General features: G+C 41.5%; 1 protein-coding gene and 1 long non-coding RNA gene across 2 annotated transcripts; one reads left to right on the top strand and one right to left on the bottom strand.

Moving 5' to 3' along the window:
- Positions 1 to 851: 851 nt before the first annotated feature.
- On the top strand, positions 852 to 8,602 carry PCK1 (phosphoenolpyruvate carboxykinase 1). The gene is made up of 10 exons (XM_062604114.1): positions 852 to 1,008; positions 1,207 to 1,481; positions 2,851 to 3,032; positions 3,654 to 3,857; positions 4,179 to 4,366; positions 5,323 to 5,485; positions 5,637 to 5,861; positions 5,954 to 6,085; positions 6,825 to 6,920; positions 7,516 to 8,602. The coding sequence occupies exons 2-10, from the start codon at positions 1,258 to 1,260 to the stop codon at positions 7,968 to 7,970; spliced, it is 1,869 nt and encodes a 622-aa protein (XP_062460098.1). The 5' UTR covers positions 852 to 1,008; positions 1,207 to 1,257; the 3' UTR covers positions 7,971 to 8,602.
- A 5,727-nt stretch (positions 8,603 to 14,329) lies between these two features.
- On the bottom strand, positions 14,330 to 17,971 carry LOC134156218 (uncharacterized). The gene is made up of 2 exons (XR_009961859.1): positions 17,282 to 17,971; positions 14,330 to 15,921 (listed from the first exon to the last, which is right to left on the bottom strand). It is a non-coding gene; the product is annotated as an uncharacterized LOC134156218 (long non-coding RNA).
- Between the last annotated feature and the right edge of the window lie 484 nt (positions 17,972 to 18,455).

Here is an 18,455-nt window from a genome sequence, read left to right as displayed (position 1 = left end):
AACAGTTATGTATACATGTCTGTGTATGCACATATGCATACAGTACACTTCACACATATAACGAAGTGTGCAGCCACATTCCTGAGCTGTTTTGCACCTTTGAGAACTAAATTAAAGATGGGTTAATATTTCATTACCCCCATAGGACTCCCAGTAAAATAAAACATAACATTTGAAGGTGTTGATCAATTACTGAGACAGTTGCTGATCTGCCTCCTCTGAGCTTATAGCAATAGAAAACAATCATTCAGTATGTAAGAGCCTAAAGCAAGCCATAAGCAAAAACTTTCTCTCCCTTAGTGAAGGAAACACAACATTAGACTTATATTGCTTGTTTTTTTAGAATTGCATGGACAAAAATAAGGCCTCCACGCAGGCATATGCAGTGGTTATTGAAGCCTGTCAGTGCTTACTGTTGAACTTTATCCCTGAAGCAGGCAATGTTCCCAAGGTGAGTAAACAGACCTTGGACGAGCCTCCACTTCACAGCCAACTAGCGAGCATCTGCCTACAAAATGCGCCAACTGTGCTTTGCCTGGGTGACCTCTGTGTTCCCAGTTCCAGATACCCGTTGCAATCAACCTTTTCCACACACTGAGAAGTTGTGACACTTTTGGTTTCAAAGCCAAACTGGATCAAAGTTTGGTTAAACTGCTAAATTTTGTAACTGCTTCAAACCAGCAAACCCGGGGGCTAAGAAACACCGCATTCAGCATTCATTAATGAAACCTGCTAAATGATTACCTGCTCAGGGCTGCTTTGTTGACAACTCTGCATGATGACACTGTCAGTGGCACTGTCCCAAGACACATCCAGTGGTGACGTAAAGGACAAGCCTCCCTCACCTCACTAGTGGGATGGACACTACTACGAAATAGGTATTTAAGGAAGGAGGATACCTCCTTGGAAAACAGGGATTGCAAGAGTGCGCCGAAGCAAGTGGAACGGAATCAACTGAAAGGGTCAGCTAAATCCTCTCTAACATTCAACTCAATCTTAAAAAAGGCAGTAAGTAGAACAGCTTCTATTTTTTTTTTCAGCTTGAAATTACCAGTGATCCAAATTCTCTATCTTGATTTTAAAGCAGAATACATGATCAAGTCTATTGCATATTCTACTTTGTACATTGTTACATTGCTAGGAAGTCTTATTGGCACTGGTTAGAATGTCATGGTATGCTAACACACCCAATATATTTGATTTTAGATTGTGATCAGTGTTTCAAAGCCACCAGCAAGATCAACTACAGGTTCAGTAATGCCCCCACAGTTGAAAGCAGAGGTAAACGTCATGCCCAGAGTTGTCCAGGGGGATTTGGAGAGCCTGCCTCCAGAAGCAAGGGATTTCATTGAAAGCAATGCCAAGCTGTGCCAGCCTGAGAGCATTCATATCTGTGATGGCTCAGAAGAAGAAAACAAAAAAATTCTGGACATCATGGTAGAACAAGGCATGATCAAGAAGCTGAGCAAGTACGAGAACTGGTGAGTAGCCTAAAGGAAGTCAAGTATCATCTCAGAATTGCAATATGCATTTTCTATCCTGTTTACTTTTAACACTGCTTATAACCCTTCAATATTTGCTTTCCATGAACGTTTTGGCACTGTAGCTTACATAGCTGAAACACTCAGGAAAGGCAAACTTCTCCCTCTAAAAACTAACATAAAGCATATTATTCATTGGACTATCAACTCTACATTGTCTCTATTGATTAGCTACATCAGGGAACCGAAATAATGTCATGAGACTTATGTAACTAATCATTAGCAATAGTTAAATATTATTTAGCAAATGCATCTTTTGAAGAATTCTGCTATTTTAGTCAATTAGTTTATTCATCAAATACTTTCTTGTGGCATTCAAATAGCTCTGTGGGTGTTCAAATATTATTCAGTACAGGCATTATTCATATCGTGCCGATGAGCTTTGACTGTAATATATTCAGCAAATACTTTTTTCAAATATTTCATCATCTCTCTGAACTAACCCAACGTGAAAGGGGAATATTAACAACAAGTACATACTTAGGAATTACGTGCCAACCAAGAGATCTTCATGGGAGAAATCTGCAAAGACTTTTGAATAACTAAGTGCAGGAATTTGGCAATCTGTTTGCAGACTATTTGGGAGAGAAAAGGGCAAGATTCACCAGATAAATTATTCATTGTTAATTATATGCTTAGCTGTAGTGATGATGGTTATGACAGCCCAACTAGAACATTTTTATGCTCGTGGAAAATGTCTATGCACAGAGGTGAAAATGTAAAACAATCTTCTCTATTGTAAATAGATGGCAAAAATTCTTTAAAGGGAAAAAGAATCCCCTTTAACAAACTCCTACACTTTATGATCATGCTTATACTCAGTATTTCTTTTGTGATGCCTCTTACTTAAAGGGCTATGTAAATCCACTAGGCTGGATTCTGATCCCGCAGGCACTTAAAACAGCACTTAAAAGTACTTGTTTGGCATCCACTTCACTTGAGGCATCATTTTGTGGTCCCCATGCAAAACAGCTTCACACTGATGAGAATGAGAATTAAATGAAATTAACTTTTCCCTGGAAGTTAGCAACAGAGAATAAGACTGAGATAAGAGGCAAAGGAATATTAACATGTAACCAGAATTTCCTAGGCCATATAATTTGTTATTTAAACTGGGAAGTCTTGAAAAAATTTGTATGAGAGAATGTATCTGATTTTTGAGACTGTCTGTTACACTGGTTCTGTCACTGTAGTTTTAGCCTTATAAAGAATTGTACCTTCTTATACTAAACCAGTCCCACAGAAGGGTAAAAAGTAATATATACGTATATAATTAAAGTCTAATTTCCTGATTTTTGATGAAATGCAGCTGGTTGGCTCTCACTGATCCAAGAGATGTGGCAAGAATTGAGAGCAAAACTGTCATCATCACTCAAGAGCAGAGAGATACCACTCCAATCCCTAAAACTGGAACTAGCCAGCTGGGCCGCTGGATGTCTGAAGAAGACTTTGAGAAAGCCTTCAACACCAGGTTCCCAGGCTGCATGCAAGGTGGGCAAGAAAAGGGTGATTGTTGAAATGGGACTTTTAGGATTACAGAGACACTACTACTACTAGTTACTATAATCATTAAAGGAAGCAGTAAAGAAAGATTTTAGCTGAAAGTTTAGGTTCATACCCCCTCATATTAGTCACTTTGTGGGTTTCATCCAGATCTTTACCGTAGATCCAAAAGGCTGTGCAAGGACAGTGCTCTGTCTCTTTCCAGCATTCTTCTCTCCATAAAGAGGAACAAAATAAGGTAGGAAAATTGTGAATTTTTTCAGCACGTCCCACAGGTACTAAGCTACAGATAGGAAGAAGCAAAGCGAGAATGGAGGACCCCCATGTTCAGCAATAATTACAGGTTGAGTGATTTACACCAACAGAGAACTTGGCCTCCACCCACATTTACCACTAGATAATTTGAACAGCTGCTTTCAGCATTTGAGATAAAACTTATTGCTACAGAATTAGACAAACAGAAAGCTACAGCTCTTTAAACATCACCAGAAACACCCACAAGACAAACAGCTTTTAAAGGAGTGAGAAACAACCTCCACATTAATAGAAATTATTTCCAAAGTTCCTTGCTTTGCTCTTTGCCACATCTTGCCACTCCCTGTTTTCCAGGTCGTACGATGTATGTCATCCCCTTCAGCATGGGGCCTGTTGGGTCTCCCTTGTCCAAAATTGGGATCGAGCTGACAGATTCACCATATGTTGTGGCCAGCATGAGGATCATGACACGGATGGGAACAGATGTTTTGAAAGCCCTGAACAATGGGGAGTTTGTAAAGTGCCTTCACTCGGTTGGCTGTCCTCTGCCACTAAAAGGTAAGAGACACTAAAAACTGTCACCCGTGGAAATTCCAGGGACATGTTTAGAGCCGATTGTGTGTTCTCAGCACATGGGAGGCACTTGCCATAGAAGACCAGGGTGGCTTGTGTTACAGCAATAGGTTCAGAACGCAAAGGAATCAAAGCTCAATGAGGGTTTCATGGAAAGGAGATTATTATTCCTAGTACTTAGAGGGGATTTCCTTTGAAGCATCTGGTATGTATGGGTTGCTGTCAAGAGGCTTGATGCTGATGAAGCACTAGTGTGATCCAGCATGGAAATGGCTGCATTCATGAGTACAACATTCTGTTCTGCAGAACCATTAATCAACAACTGGCCATGCAACCCGGAGTTAACGCTGATTGCTCATCTCCCTGATCGCAGAGAAATCATTTCGTTTGGCAGTGGTTATGGAGGAAACTCCTTACTGGGGAAAAAATGCTTTGCTCTCAGAATTGCCAGCAGAATTGCCAAGGAGGAGGGCTGGCTAGCTGAGCACATGCTGGTAAGAGCTATTAAATCATGTGTTTGAACAGCCATTAAACCCTAAATTAGCTCAACATAAATACATTGTATCTTGCTATCAATAAAATTAGGCTTATGTAGGTAGCCCTGTGACATTAGATAGGAATTTATCACATGGCAGGTGTATGAGAAATAGTAAACTGCTTCAAGGTTAAGTACCAAAGATTTAAAAATAGTATCTGTGAAACCAGAAACCAAAAAGATCTGGGAATTCTGACAGCGGCTTCTTGTAGGCAGACCCATGTACTTGAGCGGGGCTTAAATATCACCACTGGGCACCCACATTGCCCCTGCAAGTCTAACACCTGAAGATAATGCAAGTTTTGAAAATGGCCTTTCTTATTATAAAGAGGTCTGTGCACTCAGAAATCTGCAAAAATTAGATTTCCTAAATGAGTTCTGCTGTGTATCCCTCCTTTACTTTCTGCTGTCATTTAAACATTATACTACCATAAAATGCCACTAAAACAAAGATTTCAAAGCACATAAGAGAACAGTCTCAGAACAAAGTTCTATGGACTCTATAAAGACTGTAGAAGTATCATCCATGAAGTGTTTTCACTTCACTCCAGTCATGCAGCCAAAAAAATATTGCCTAGTTTTCTTCTGTCTCAGCTGAGAAACACAGCTGTATACAGTCTATGTATCTTTAACCAGCAAAATAGAAATACGTTGGAATTATGTACACGTATTGACATTCTTGTATTAAAAATACAAGAAATTACAGATGTGCTAAAGCACAAGGGTAGACTTTTTTGATTAATAACCTACAGTTTAAGTTATTTGTCAACTATAATACATGGTGCTGCTTCTGTAGGAACAAATTTGCATTACTAAATATCTTGCCATTACCACTTGCTGGGAGACAATCTTCAAAATGAAAAGTGGAAAAAAAAAAAAAGACCATGTTTAACAATTGCATTAATTTTTCAATAGATCCTGGGCATTACCAATCCAGAAGGTGAAAAGAAGTATTTTGCTGCAGCATTTCCCAGTGCATGTGGAAAAACTAACTTGGCTATGATGAACCCAAGCCTGCCAGGATGGAAAATTGAGTGTGTGGGTGATGATATTGCCTGGATGAAATTTGATGAACAAGGTATGGAGATTGTTTTATGTATGGATGAACAACGTATGGATTGTTTTATAGTCCAGTATGGGTTGCTTTTAAGTGCAGAAACACATGCTACAAAATTTTGGATAGAATTAAACCATTTTGAGTTACTTACATTTTGTCATTTAACTTTCAGGCAACTTAAGGGCAATCAATCCAGAAAATGGCTTTTTCGGTGTCGCCCCTGGAACCTCAGTCAAAACAAATCCCAATGCTATTAAAACCATATTCAAGAACACCATCTTTACCAATGTAGCTGAAACCAGTGATGGAGGTGTCTATTGGGAAGGCATTGATGAACCATTACCACCAGGAATAACACTGACTTCATGGAAGAACAAGGATTGGACCCCAGATAATGGTAACCTGGCCCATTCCACAGTCTCTCTTGGTTTTCTCTTCTGAATTCAAGTTAATTCTGCAATTATGGCCTTCTTATTGTATTCTTTACAGGGGAACCTTGTGCTCATCCCAACTCACGATTCTGCACGCCAGCCAGCCAGTGCCCCATTGTGGACCCTGCATGGGAATCACCTGAAGGTGTGCCCATTGAAGGGATAATATTTGGAGGCCGCAGACCTGCTGGTAAGAGGTGCAGCAGCCACATAAAGGCTGAAGTGCTGACCACAGAAGGGTTGAAACACAGCTGGGCACAGGCACAGGTTTTGCTTTCACAGCTGCAAAAGCAAGGAACTAACCATGTTAGTCTAACTTCTCCAGTTAGCCTTTGACACACAGCCATTGCTATTTCAATGTCTGAATTGTTAGATGTCAACACAAAACAGGTAATGATAAAGGGCTGGAGAGAGAGATCAGGATCCACTAACCTGGGTAATACACATAGCAAATTGCTATACTTGTCTCAATCTGCTTGCAGTTGAACTAGTTCACATAAGAAATGGTTAGAGAAATGAACCAGTTGTAGACACTTTACAGAAAAGGAAGCAAAATAAATTGGTCTGTTAAAGGTCACCTAAAGTTGGAAAAGAAATAGAAGTAATGCTGGGTCGGAGTCTAATCTACCCACAAGACCAGGTTCTAGTCTAGTAAAATCTGCTGGGGATTCTGAGGCCCCAGATAAGCCCTACTGAGCAACTAAACATGGATGTGTTCAGTAATCAGCAACCAGTTTTGAAATATTCATATAAACATCTTTGCTGTAAGAGGGCAGAAAATGACCTGATTAAAAAAAAAAGAGGAAAAAATAGAATACATTATACATTAAAGTGGAATACAGTAAAGTGCATTCAGCAGTGTCTCAGCAAAACATGTTATAAAAATGTTTCTGGACCTCTAATTACTGAAGTGATTTTGTTCTTTACAGGTGTGCCTCTCGTATATGAGGCCTTTAACTGGCAACATGGAGTATTTATAGGAGCAGCTATGAGATCTGAAGCAACAGCAGCTGCTGAGCACAAAGGTAAATCAACATTTAATCTGCCCACCCGTATTAAGAGCAATCCTCTCTCTAGAGTACCTGCTCTGTCCTCCCCCCCACTCTTTCACATTTCAGTCTTGGCAGATAATTTTGCAACCTGTGCATTTTCACAATAGAAAATATTTGTACTGGAATTAGAAGCCAAATTCTCTGTAAAAGTCAAATTAAGCAAAATAATCCCCTAAGTGGCAAGCATAGAGAACAGGCTGCAGGCATGGGCTTGCCAGAAGCCTTGATATGGAGGTTTTGTTGCAGTCTGGGATACATAAATTTTCTCTTCTGCTAGAGCTCAACATAAATACATGAATGATGAAAGCCAGCTCTTGAGGATCTTCATTTAAGCTGCTTGACCTGAGATTTAAGAAATTTAATTTCCACTGATTACAAAAATTAATTTAATTTATGCTTTTTTTTTTTTTGCATATCAAGGATAATGCGTGTATTGTTTCTTAAAGCGCTCTGGTTCAGATATAGAAGGGTAGTAAAAGGTACTAAATACTGGGAGGATGTGAATCGATGTGCTTTAGAATAAATGTGCTATTTATTACCTTCCATTCTCCATTTGTGTTTTGAACAGGCAAAATTATTATGCACGATCCATTTGCCATGAGACCTTTCTTTGGCTACAACTTTGGCAAATACTTGGCCCACTGGCTCAGCATGGCACATCGTCCAGCTGCAAAACTACCAAGGATCTTTCATGTTAACTGGTTCCGGAAAGACAGCCAAGGGAAATTCCTGTGGCCTGGCTATGGAGAGAATTCCCGTGTGCTGGAGTGGATGTTCAACAGAATTGAAGGGAAAGCCTCTGCCAAGCCAACTGCCATCGGTTACATCCCTGCTGATACTGCTTTGAACTTGAAGGGCTTAGAAGATGTCAACTTGACCGAACTGTTTGATATCTCCAAAGAGTTCTGGGAAAAGGAGGTAGAAGAAATCAAACAATACTTTGAAGTGCAAGTTAATGCTGACCTTCCCTATGAAATAGAAAGGGAAATGCTTGCCTTAGAGATGAGGATAAAACAGTTGTAGATTATCAAAGGCACAATTATTTATCAATCCACACATAATAAGGACAAATACATTTTACCTGATCACCACTAGAAGCATAACAGCACACTGATGGGCAGAGGGGTTATAATGAAAGTAGGTCTTTAGTTAGAATATGGTTAGGGGCATTCTAGAAGTAACTCCAGACCTAATGATTTATAACTACATCAGTTGTTGTGAATAGATGAGCAGCTGTGGGAATGTATGTGCACATGGTGTTCAAAACCCTGATCTGTCACTTACACGCACATATAGCCATGATGTATGTAAATTATTTGCCTAGTTATGCATATACAATCCAAGCCAATCCAGCCTTCAAGGTGTAGCACGTTGTTTCCATCACACAAGCCTCTAGAGTCTCAGGCTTTACAGGAAAGAAGAAAGAAAATTAGGTGCTGTATATATATGTATTACCTACATATATTTCATGGCTTAAATATTTTTTTTAGAAAAATGAAGTTGTAACTTTTATCAGAGTGAAAGATGACTTTGTATTACTAATGCATATTTAAGATACTGCTATTATATGACTCATGTTCCTGTGATTTCCAGATGTTTTGAATGGCTTGTTCTTTAAACTATTGAAATAAATGTTTATACAAAATATGACCTTATTTCCAGTATTCTCACTGTTTCTAAACTACATGCATATAAATTGGGCCTCCTGTCAGTACCACAGCACAGGAAGAAATTCACATATGGAATTTAGATACTTAGTAGTAGCACTGATCTGCTGCTACTTCTGAGCCAACTAGTTTAAGCCACATACTGTCTTTGAAACTTTTATTCAAGCCAAAGGAATGATCTGGAAATGATGATACCAGCTGCAAGCAGTCGTCCAGCTGGGGACATGCTCTCCAGAACTGGGCATTGTTAGTTACTTCAGGCATTTATTAAATAAACCACCCTCTAAGAAAGCCCCATATTAGGACCTCGTTCATTTGCTGAAGTCATGGGTATTGTCTCTGTTCCACAGTGCCTTGGCTTTTGCAAGAATAACTATTGAAGCCGTTGAAGTAAAGAGTTTGGGAAGAGTTTTCTGGATTTGTTGAGATGCCTAAAGCCTTAGAGCTCAATGAAAACAGGGATAGGAGCCTATGTTGGCTTCCTTGTAGATCCAAGACACTAAAGCAACCCCATGTTCTTCCAATTAAAGGTGTCCTTTCTGTGCTTCCCATGTCCCTGACAGGTATCCTGCTTTTTCACTTTAAATGCTTGATCTCCCAATATATATTGCAAATATTTGCTTAGCAGAAAGAAAATCACTTACATTGTGTAATAAGCCTTTTTATAGACCCCGCTTCCTTGCAAAGCAAACAGTACCAGGGCTGGTCAACAGATGCCCCTCAAAGTTTGCTAGGAGAGGTCACATAGCCTGAAAAGCCTCTAACTACCTCCTGACTCCATGTTCAGGACTTAACGCAAACATTATCAATTCTGGAGCAAGTCATACAGCATAAGTCAATAGATAGATCACACAAAACCCAGACAATAGAAAGCTGTGACGAGAGCAGAGATGAGCAGTGCAGCCTCTGTAGACTTGATCTTCAGTTGACCTGCTTGCTGGTCAAAAACGCATCTTCATAGATGCAGGTTTCCTATTAGGGCCATCTGTAGCCTGTGCACTCTTGAATGGTCTCCGAATTGGAAGAAAAATCAAGGTGGAACACAGTAAATAAGTCAAAGGAAGTAAGGCAAGAGAGACTAGTACATGCACTCCTCAAATTCAAGGACTGTTAGCATGAATAAAAACCCAAGTTTTTTATAAAGTAGTTCTCTAAATAGTTGATGAAAGGCTTGGGCTACTCCCAAACTGATACAACAGTATTGGACCTGACATTTGGATGAGTGCAAGAGAAAACAAGGAGGTCTAAGAAAATCCAATAATTCATACTACTAATAAAATCTAATAAGTCATACTAATACCAGAGAGTTATGGCCAGTTACAGACTGAGTTTCTTATGGACTTCATGTGAGGATCCCTGTTCCAAGCACAGTTTGAAATGCTGCCCAGGAGATGTACAGAAGCTTGGGGCTTTCCAGAGTTCTGAGCAGCTCCAGTGTGCTGTTCTGCCTTCTCAAACACAATCAGGCTTAATAGTCTGAATATTACAGAAGAAACAACTCGTACTTCATGCCAGAGGAATCTGTACCAAAGGCCCAAACCTAGAAGACACATGGACATAGGAGAAAAGAGCAACACTTGCCCCATAAAATGCTGCTCAATGAGGAGATAGATACCATCACCATGGGCCATGCGATCTTGCAGCACTCATCCAGTTAGCAAGATTGGCATTACAAGATGCTAACTGCCTTGAGAACATCATAGCCCCAGCCCAAAGCACTGGATTTCATACTCTGACTAAACCCTTGCCTTCTCCTCCTCAGCCCAGAAGGCTGGCAGACTTTCTTTCCCTTGACCACCCCTGCCCTCAGAGCTCTCTCCCAGGTATTCTTCCCATGTAACATAGCACAGCTCATGGAAAGTGGCCATCACCAGCCCTTCTGACAAAATTATTTAAACCATTTGCAGTTCTCCCACCCCACACATTTTAACCACATGCACCTTTTTAAACACCGCTTGGAGACCAGTGGTCATGCAAATCATTCCAGAAACTAGAGAGAATGGAGGGAAAAAAAAGAACTGCTGTGCTGTTAAGGTTGAGAACAAGAAAATAACTTTTTGTGCGAGTCATTCAACAGCTCCTTTGTATGTAAATATATCCACAACCCATCAGCATCTATGGGGAGTACAATTTACATTTTGAATGATCAAAATGTTTAGTATTGGCAGAGAAAATGTTTAAAGAGAGAGAAGGTGGCGGTTTAAAATTTAGAAACTTAGTCAACCGTGCCAGATTATGATCTCAACTCCTCTCCCTCCAACAAATACTATGCTCCATAAAAACAAAATGCTTTTAAATTGAAATTTGGAAGTTCCCCTGATTTTCAAAAGAAAGAGGGGAAGGCAACAAACGCAATAAATTTCAACAAATTGGGAGAGAAATATAAAACTTGGCCTATTAAATGTGATTCAGAGAAGTACAGGAAAGACTAACACACGAAGTGTACGGAACCATAATGTTTGCAACAGCTGTGTTATGAAATGCACTTGGTATTCTGGGAAACAAGAAACAAAATACTTTGCTAAAACACTAGTGGATGTACCAGTGGCTGAAAAGAGGAGAGACAAAAATCAAAAACACTATTTAATTAATAATAATGTAATAATAATTTAATTAATAATAACTATTAATACTATTGAGAGTGTGGTCTTTGATACCTCATTGATGCCGTGATTCACTGAACAAGAAAACGTGGTGAATGGATGCACCACATCTAGGGGAGGCTGTGCTTGACTCCCTCAGAATTAGCAGTCCTTCTAAATGAGCTTTATCTACTCAAGCAAAAAAGCCTGGTTTCAGTGCCAAGTACTCCTGTTAGCACAAATAAACCCAGCCCTTGGTGCAGTCTTTCCTCAGGCTGAGAAGTCTCCAAGCCTGGTGCCATCCTTTGGTCTCACTTCTAATCTTTCAAGGTCAAATTTTGACTGTGCTTTGCCTTGTTCCTTCAAATCCCTTTCTCAGATGTCAGTCTCAGTAGTAATTAGTTTGAGTGTATAAGATATCCACACACCTGTATTTTGTCAACATGATGAAGGTTAAACCAAATAAATAAAACTGAAAAGCAGCAGCCCCCTTGCTGCAGAGCTCTCATTGGAAATCAGTGTTCTTATTTCCACCTTCAAATCTCTCACAACTCTGTGATGATAGGGCTATTTTCAGGGAAAGAAGTAAAATTCAGAGAAATGGCATTTGTGCTCTAGGAAAGAGTGTTTTCCAAAAACCTTAGCTGCCATAGTAACATGATTTATTCCATACTTGCTGCAGTATAGTCAATTAGCTCCCTAACTGAAAGACAATTACTGTAACTAGAGATGTACCTGGCTGGAAGACCACTGAAATGCTGCTTATGAATGGCAAAGCAGAGCGCTCCAAATTCCAAATTAGCAGTCATTATTGTTGAGCATGGAGGACATTTCTGGCAGTGGTTTAACCTCAGCAACACAAAAGGGCACATTTGTCAAATGGGTGCTGGCAAACCCCAGTCCCTGAGATTACAAAACATGTCCTGCCACATCTGTGAATCTGTATGCAAAGCAGATAGATGGGAAAAAAAAGAGAATGAAAAAAAAATGCATTGCTATTGTATGCCATTTCTGCACTCTGCAGTTATGTCACGGATATAACTTTTGGCTGCAGAACTTTAACAGAGAAGGATTTTCTGAGCAAATTGCAGAAATCCACGTATATTAACATGCAGGATTCAGGCTGTATCTGGTCCTTGCAAACACAAACATTGTCATGGTGCCTTTGTTGCAGAAGACCTCTGAGCCGCCCTGACCCAGTGTGAAGAGCTTTATGCTCCCCTTTTGCTACCATCAGTGACATGGGTCACTTTGGAATTCATTTTGCATCTCCTTACACTAGGCCATTGGCCTTGCCATGGCCTTTCTCCAGTGTAAGTGTGACCAGATGTAGGTTCTGAGATTATCCGACTTCAGCTTTTGCTCACGCTGATAAACTGCTAGCAGAACTTTTTCTAACACACATCCCAGAAATGTTCTGTGTTGTTTTTGGAAACGTCAGATACTGGCCATTGGAAAAGAGAAAACATCTGTTTTAATCTTCCCAAAGGAACATATCAAAGTTTTTGTGTTGTTTTTAATGCAGCCTCAAGGCCTTTTATTCAGTTAAAAAAAAAAAAAAAGAAATAATCCCTTTGTAAAACTACTGCCTAGAATTTGGGGTTTCATGGGGCGTTTGTTTTTAGCTGTCCCTTTTTAAAACCAAACTACTAGGTTTGTTCTTTCTCTTGTAAAACATTACAACGCTGTTTCCCAGGTTGGGGTGGCCAAGGAACAGTCCCTCCCCTAAATCTGATCCTGATAAATGGCTGTTCTCCAGAACAAGCTAAGCCTATCCTGCATGGAAAATAGCTGATAATTAATAGATTTTGCCCCTGTTTTGAATGACTTTGGGGGCTTTAAACTGAACTAATAGTCTGAACTTTTCCCCCTCCTCATCTTCTCAGTGAGATCCTAGGAAGGTGCTATCACCATGGTGGAGGCTGGCACAGGAACAGCATGCGCATGCAAATGCCATCTCAGCTATGAATGTGAAGAGCACAACAAAACCTCTTTTTACCCACTGGAACCCATCACTATATTTATCTGTGTCTTCCTGAACAGATGAGAAACTTCCTATGGTGTTCTGGAGATCCAGATCCCAAGAGCAGCTATGAATAGCAGCTTTAAATTTAACCAAGGTTGGAAAGAGAGTGAAACCTAAATGCTCAAGATGATGCCAGTTCAGCTGGCTCAGAAGCTAACAGAGCCTTGCTTGCAGGTAGCATCTAGATAAATTCCAATCAGCAAGGTGAACACCACCACCATCGGTATCCTGTAATGCTGCAAGTGTGGCATGACTACATGATTTACACACCACTAAACCGCTATGACTTCCACAGAAGTTATTCCTGCTGGTAGAAGGGTGGCAAGACCTAAGTGAACCTTCTGGAGATTCCAGTGCATTGCACTGACTCTCATTGAGCAGTTTGACTCCGATGTTCCTTTTCCTATAGCTCATTCAAGTGTGACCAGGCTAAGGTAAGTGTGCCTGAACTTTTGTTCCACCTCAGTCATTTAGCCTTAATGCTAAATAGCAAGTTCATGAAGAGCCACATTGCAGGGACAGTGGAGCTGGACAGCAGAGCTGCCTCTGGCTTTGACGGTGATAGGAAGAATCTGTGGGTTCTTTGCTGAGGTTTGTTTTTGTACATCTGGTCTGGTTTTGCCTTTCAGTTTGGGATCATTCCAACCATTACTTGAAGCTCCAGAGGTAGCCAGTAGAAAAAACAAAAGCTATAAATTTAACTGGGACAGCAGCTGGGAAAGGGAGGAGGAGGCTGTTTGGGAACTGTGGGTCGACTGGTGGTGTTCGAGTACAAAAACAATATCCTCCTGACACTGGTAAGTAGAAGCAGGCTTCAGATTCCACAGAGCTTTCTTAGCCTTTATTCTATAAAGACAGAAATCTGGCTCTATTTCATCATAGTTAGCTACACTCAGGCACCCCTCCACCCTTGAAGGAGATTAGTAGTGATAATGCATCTGGTACCTGCCCAGCAATAACAGATCTGTGTGGAGAAGATTACAAGAAATTGTTTGGACTTCTGCCCAGTCCTAGAAGTCCCACCAGCCATTTCCAAAAGTCCCATCAGTTTTTATGGCTTGTCTCTCAAGAAGGCTGCCGAAACCTACATGAAGGGAAGACTTTAAAAAGATTTTTGCAGACATTTATTTCTGGCCAAATTATGATTGCTTGGAGGAAAAAGAAGCCACCATACAAATCTTGTTAGAGACTTCAGCAGGAACTCACAAACCCATGCAGAACTGAGATAAGCTAAAAAAAGCAATAGCATCCAGGAAGGAAAGACAGACCAGCCAGCCAAATGCAACTCTAATTCCAGCCCGTGACAGACCCCTGGGGCAGCTCCAAAGCCACTTAGCACAAGCATGGAGCTGGGCCAGGCGGAGATGCTGGCACCAGAAGAGAAGCTCTAGCAAGTCCAGGCTGCAATTTGGTGATGTGCTGAGAGGGACAGACTTGGACAGGCTCAGTACCGCCTAGTACCACCAGCACACAGCTCCCCACCTCTGAAACCCTTCCAGTCAGATGGCTCCAGGGACGCAGCGGTCCCTGAGCTCCCTGTAGAGCAGAGCTTGTGCCGTGTGTGTGCATAGGAGAACGGAGTAACAGCACATCTGCTAACGACACAAACACACTGGCAATGCTCAGTGCGGCTTGGCAGGGGAACCTATATCAACTGTCTGCAGTCCAAGGTCTAAAGGGCAATCTGCCTTCAGAGACTCCTACAACTTCAAGGAACTGTGTCCTGGAATGAAATCGGTGCCTCCGCAGCACACAGCCTGCACTGAGCCCCCCCAACACATACCAAACAAGTGCTGTACCCACTTCACACCATGCAGGAGGTGAACTTCCCAGGAGAGATGGAGGAGGAAAAGCACCAGAGGCTGAAGGCCAATCCCTGTGCCTCTCAGGCCCTTCCAACAGACCTCAGTGGAGAGAGGGACTGCTCCGCCAGCTCAGGCACTGTACATGGGACACAGCATTACCAGGTGCTGGGAAGATTTACCTCAGCAGGGACTGGAAAATGCCTTGTTTTTCCTCAGGGATACAGGGCATAGGAGCTGCCAGGAAGAAGACTGATTAGTCTTGTGCAGGGCTGCAGGACTGCTGGTAACTGCCTGGCCTGGGTGTCCCCAGGCAGCACTGTTCTGTGCTGTAAGAGGAAGGTAAAGAAAGAGGACCAGACAGTTCTAGCAATGACAGCTAGAAAACTCCCCACTGCTGTTATGTCTCCAGACAAGCAGCTCTCTCCTGTATAGCTATACCCTTAGAAAGCAGAAGCTGGAAGCTTCTTCTGTTCTAGTTGCTGGAGAGCAGCTCCCAGCTTCCCAGTTTAGGTGAATGTGTTTGCTGGATGCTGTCCCGGCTGCAGATGCAGTGGGAAGGCCAGGGAGGGCATCTGTTCCCAAGACATTTATGATGGTGCCATTTTGTGTGAACCATGAATTTGGACAGAAACCATGTTGCACCTTAAATGTCACTGCTAGGCAGAAGGAAAGTCATGAATCTTCAGCAATCTTCCAACATCATGATTTCCAAGCAGAAAATGAATATACATTGGAAGAAACACCACAGCTGTGTCTGCCTCAGTAAAGCCATTAACAAATGCAGTGTAACACGTCCAAGTGCAGTCAGCCCTGTCTGCAGGCTGCTGGGTCTTTCTCCCATCCTTCTTCTCTCCCTGTTGCTCTGCTTATTGTTTGCTTCATTGTTAATCCCACCTAATTTAAAAATAGGAAATTGATTTCTTATGTATCCATTACAAACCAAATCATTTCTTTATTACAGCAAGGATCATATTTCATAAGCAAGTCATGGAAAATTAAAACCATGCCTGTTGCTTTGATGAAATAATGGAGAGAAACGCTGGAGGGGAAGGCACAGACAGCTGGAGGCTGTCAGGCAGCCAGTGGTGCATGTTAACTCTTTGCAGGCACCCAAGACTCCCAGAGCTGCCAGTTTTCCTCCCCCAAGCTTCTGGCTGTAGTGCTAAGTGCTCCCTTATCACTAAACCTCAAAAGCATCTAGGAGAAGGAATGCAGCCCCTCTGGACAAAGTAGGTCAATGATTTTGGTGGCTGGAGTTTTAGGTTAATGGAAGATCTGCAGCCTGCCTATGTGCAGAACCAGACCCCTCTCAACACTAACACTATGGAAATCCGGTGCCTGACAGTTACAGTGTACACAACACAGGAACCCGCGATACCAGCCACACATTTACATAAATATCTCCATTCCTTGGGCATATTAGACCATTGTGCTTTGCTGCCAGGTGGGCGAATTTAGACTGAAGGAGAAACCACATTTGCATGCTGAGATATTCCATATACATTGCGCACAGGTTCTGTCAGTACAGCAGGCACCCCAGCCAGGTCAACAAGAAGTTAGCAGTGTACTGTGACTTGGGGCAGATTATAAATTAAAACAAAATCCATTGTGTGCATTACTGAGGATCTATGGACTGCTCTATGAACCTCCCTCCCTGCAGAGCAGACAGGACATGGGTTCTCTGAAGAGTAGTCCAGATAAGTGTACAGCTTGCAGAACATTGCAACATCCAACCCAAAGTTCATCAACTACTTCTTTAACATGCTGATCTCTAGGAATTACAGCCAAACAAATCCTCTTCAATTTCGCTATCAGAAACGAAAAGATCAGCAAGTTCTTGCTGTGCAGAATGTTTTTTCTTATAATGTATTATCTATGGATGTGTCCATATAAAAATACCATGTCTGAGGACAAAGAACAAGCAGAGCTATCACAGCAGACCAAAAGCAGGCAGACTCTACAAGAGTGAAGGGTAGCAGGAGAGACTGTTTCAGAGCAATAGTTCATGTCTGGGTCTGTTCATCTCTCTTAGCACACCCTTTTGAGTAAGAAACATTTCGCCTTCACTTCTTTGGGATAAGATTCTCCCATCCTGAAAAGAGCCGATGTTACACTTGCAGGTCTGTGTTACTCTCAAAGTCTTCCAAGGCTGGAGGACTTGCTGGTGTTCTTTCTGGAAGCTAGGGCCAGAGAGATTATCATACTAAAGTAATCCTTACACCAGTTAAGAGCACTGCAAACACAGCCACCTCACCTAATCCTTCCCCTGCTTGGGGAGGAGGCCAGCCATCAGACAGCAGGCACTTGCCAGTTCACTGCAAAGAGCTTCCTAATGAGTGAGCCAAAGAAAGTCCTCTTAAAACGCTTTATGGTCCTTTTGCGCTGATGATTCTGCGAATGGGAAAACAAGTTTTGTAACTCAGTGGGAGTGAATGAAATGGGTTCCTTCCAGGAACAACCTGCATCATCTCTCCAGCCCCCACCCCCAAAGGGCCTGTCTAAAGCTGTGTCACTAGGAGATACCGTGCTTCTTTCTGCAAGTTTCTGTAATGGCTTCTTCAACCAACTTATTTATGCAATAAAGAGCCCAAGGAACAGTCTGTGTAAACTACTGCAAGTTACCACCAAGCAGCTCCAAGATCAGCTAAAATGGCCAAAGCTTTCAGCCTCTATAAAGTTCTCTTACAGAAGAGGCATTTCAGTTCCCTGTTACAGGAGATGCTTTACACTGCTTTCTAGTCTGCCATGTAGCTCCTTCATCCGACTTTGCCAGAAACTCAGCCCTCTGTAGTTTCTATCAGCATTTTAATGATCATCCACTACATTATAGGACGATTTTCAACACGTTTCCTCTTTGGAAAATATCCTCCAGGAGTTGTAACAAGTACATGTTTTGATGATACATTTGATAAGACATTCACCAAAAGAACCCAGAAATACAGAAATGTTCATTTGCACTTGCACAACAGAGCCAACTCGCTGCACTAATATTTTAATGGAACCACTGGATGTTTTCATTAGCTGCATCTGCCACTGTGACAGCAACAATAACTCCCAGACAGAAGTCAAGACAAGACATAGTAATTAGGTCAAACCTTCAGGATAGAGCTGTCATCACTAAACATAAATGTAAGTTACTCTTCTGCTGTCCGAGCTCTGTGAGATGTGCTATTTATTGCACTGGGTTGTCTAAGCAGGATAACGAACTGGAAGAAATGAGGGTCATTCTGCCTTTTGCTGTTCTTCACAATTACCCTGTGTTTAATTGATCTTGATTAATTATTTAAAGTAAATGGAGCTTTCCTGACCTAGTGGCAACATGTAAACTGATTAACTTTACAAAGCCAACAAAATGATCTGCACAGCAAGATCTGCTCTTGTAATGTATTATTTAGGCCAAGTTATCCCATGTCGCTACCAATGATGAG

This window comes from Pezoporus occidentalis, unplaced genomic scaffold, assembly GCF_034315485.1.
Source record: "Pezoporus occidentalis ecotype Australia unplaced genomic scaffold, CSIRO_AGI_Poc_V1 ctg83, whole genome shotgun sequence".
Classification (NCBI taxonomy): domain Eukaryota; kingdom Metazoa; phylum Chordata; class Aves; order Psittaciformes; family Psittacidae; genus Pezoporus; species Pezoporus occidentalis.
The sequence above is the reverse complement of the archived record's forward strand: the minus strand, read 5'-3'. Positions and strand labels throughout refer to the sequence as shown.